This window comes from Impatiens glandulifera, chloroplast (genome assembly GCF_907164915.1).
Source record: "Impatiens glandulifera isolate HB10 chloroplast, complete genome".
Taxonomy (NCBI): Eukaryota; Viridiplantae; Streptophyta; class Magnoliopsida; order Ericales; family Balsaminaceae; genus Impatiens; species Impatiens glandulifera.
In genome coordinates, this window is record NC_044718.1 from 70001 (window position 1) to 72500 (window position 2500).

General features: G+C 37.8%; 2 protein-coding genes across 2 annotated transcripts in view; one reads left to right on the top strand and one right to left on the bottom strand. All coding sequences in view use genetic code 11, as the record gives it.

The window, feature by feature from the left end:
• clpP overlaps positions 1–1197 on the bottom strand; it is a 1927-nt gene extending 730 nt beyond the window's left edge. Inside the window, exons 1-2 of the mRNA in view lie at positions 1130–1197; positions 139–429 (exon numbers count right to left, since the gene is read on the bottom strand). Of these exons, the coding sequence (YP_009692377.1) occupies positions 139–429; positions 1130–1197 (359 nt within the window). The remainder of the gene's footprint in view (positions 1–138; positions 430–1129) is intronic.
• Positions 1198–1654: 457 nt separating this feature from the next.
• psbB overlaps positions 1655–2500 on the top strand; it is a 1527-nt gene continuing 681 nt past the window's right edge. Inside the window, exon 1 of the mRNA in view lies at positions 1655–2500. This exon is cut by the window's right edge and continues 681 nt beyond it. Within this exon, the coding sequence (YP_009692378.1) occupies positions 1655–2500 (846 nt within the window).

Here is a 2500-nt window from a genome sequence, read left to right on the forward strand (position 1 = left end):
ACATAATCTAATATTTTTTTATTTTTTTTTTCAAAAAAAGCTCTCATATCGAATTCAAAGTGCCATGCTATTATTACTTAATATTCATATTGCGAAGGCATAGTCTTTTTTTTTCTCAAAAAACCTCATTGGCGCCAAGCGTGAGGGAATGCTAGACGTTTAGTAATTTCTCCTCCAACCAAGATAAGGGATCCCATTGAGGCGGCTAATCCCATACAAATTGTATGTACATCTGGTTGTACAAATTGCATAGTATCATAAATAGATATTCCAGATATTACCCATCCACCAGGAGAGTTTATAAACAAATAGAGATCTTTGGTATCATCCTCCATACTGAGAAATACCATAAGACCAATAAGTTGATTGGAGATCTCGCTATCAATTTCTTGGCCTAAAAAAAGTATTCTTTCTCGATAAAGTCGGTTGATTAGGGTAAAATTATATCCCTTCGGAACCGTACATGCACCTTTTGGCGCATACGGTTCAAAAAAGAATCAATGTGTAGATTCCAACCCGCAAGGGAATTCATTAAGCTTATTGTATCGAATTAACTTTTCATTGATGTATTGTTTTATCGAGATCCTGTCCAAATCATGATGTAATTTTCTTGTTCCTGAATGGGCCTCTTCAATCTTTTTAGGTTTATGCTCTACTCCGGGTAAAGATCCGCCCCATTTTGATTTGCACATATAGGACAAATGTTCCCTTTACCACTTCTTTTTGCTATGATTTTCTTTTTTTAATTGATTTCATGCCTTTCATCAAATATTTGATGGATGAATCCATTTTACTCGATTAATTAACAGTTTGAGCTCCCGCTCTTTATCTTTCTAAACGAATAGAAATCAAATAGGATCCAAGTAGTAATTATATATATATTTTGGGTTTATCTAAACGGAGCCTGAATACTTTATTTTATTAGTGCAACCAAGACAACCATAAATTCTATTAATTGAAAATAATCTGAATTCCCCCCCCAAAAAAAAAGGGGGTCTAATTGCACTTCACGCTCCAAAATTTGGATGATTCAATTAATCTTTCTTTTGGGTGAAACAGAGGTTATCTCGATCGAGGGAGAAAATGGGGAAATTCCATATGACCCAATATATCTGACAAGTCGCACTATATGTCAACCCAAGATGCATCTTCGTCTCCAGGACTCCGAAAAGGGACTTTTGGAACACCAATAGGCATAAAACAAAAAAGAACTAAGTACTGTGTTTTACTTTGATGTGGAAACGTAAAAATACTGTTATTGTCTTTTGACTCTGATAGTAATATTATATTGGCTTTTAGCACATTTTATCCATAGAGAGATTAGAAAAATTCATACATAAATAAAGTCAATTTTAGTACGAATAAGTCCTTCTAATGATACATAAGTATAGGCACATTTCCTCATTGAAAATAGTCTCAATCCCCCATTGCATATTGGTACTTATCGAGTATAGAATAAATCTGCTTCTCTTTCTTCCTACGAAGAGAATTGTTCCATTATTACCAACAAAATGCAACAATTCTTAACCCTTTCTCCAAGAGAATCCACCGAACAAGGGAGATCCATAGCCTAGTCATAGCCAAACCAAAGTAGAGTCTTTTGAATGCAATAAAGTAACACAGTGTCTATTTTTTTGATATAAGGGGTATTTTCATGGGTTTGCCTTGGTATCGTGTTCATACCGTTGTGTTGAATGATCCCGGTCGGTTGCTTTCGGTCCATATAATGCATACAGCTCTAGTTGCTGGTTGGGCCGGTTCGATGGCTCTGTATGAATTAGCCGTTTTTGATCCATCTGATGCTGTTCTTGATCCAATGTGGAGACAGGGTATGTTTGTTATACCTTTCATGACTCGTTTAGGAATAACCAATTCGTGGGGTGGTTGGAGTATTACAGGAGGGACTGTAATGAATCCGGGTATTTGGAGTTATGAAGGTGTAGCTGGGGCACATATTGTTTTTTCTGGCTTGTGCTTCTTGGCAGCTATCTGGCATTGGGTGTATTGGGATTTAGAAATTTTTTCTGATGAACGTACAGGAAAACCTTCTTTGGATTTGCCCAAGATCTTTGGAATTCATTTATTTCTATCAGGGGTAGCTTGCTTTGGTTTTGGTGCATTTCATGTAACAGGCTTGTATGGTCCTGGAATATGGGTATCCGATCCTTATGGACTAACGGGAAAAGTTCAACCTGTAAGTCCAGCGTGGGGCGTGGAAGGTTTTGATCCTTTTGTTGCGGGAGGAATAGCCTCTCATCATATTGCAGCAGGAACATTGGGGATATTAGCGGGCCTATTTCATCTTAGCGTTCGTCCGCCCCAACGTCTATACAAAGGACTCCGTATGGGCAATATTGAAACCGTCCTTTCTAGTAGTATCGCTGCTGTCTTTTTTGCAGCTTTTGTAGTTGCCGGGACTATGTGGTATGGTTCAGCAACTACCCCGATCGAATTATTTGGGCCTACTCGTTATCAATGGGATCAGGGGTACTTTCAGCAA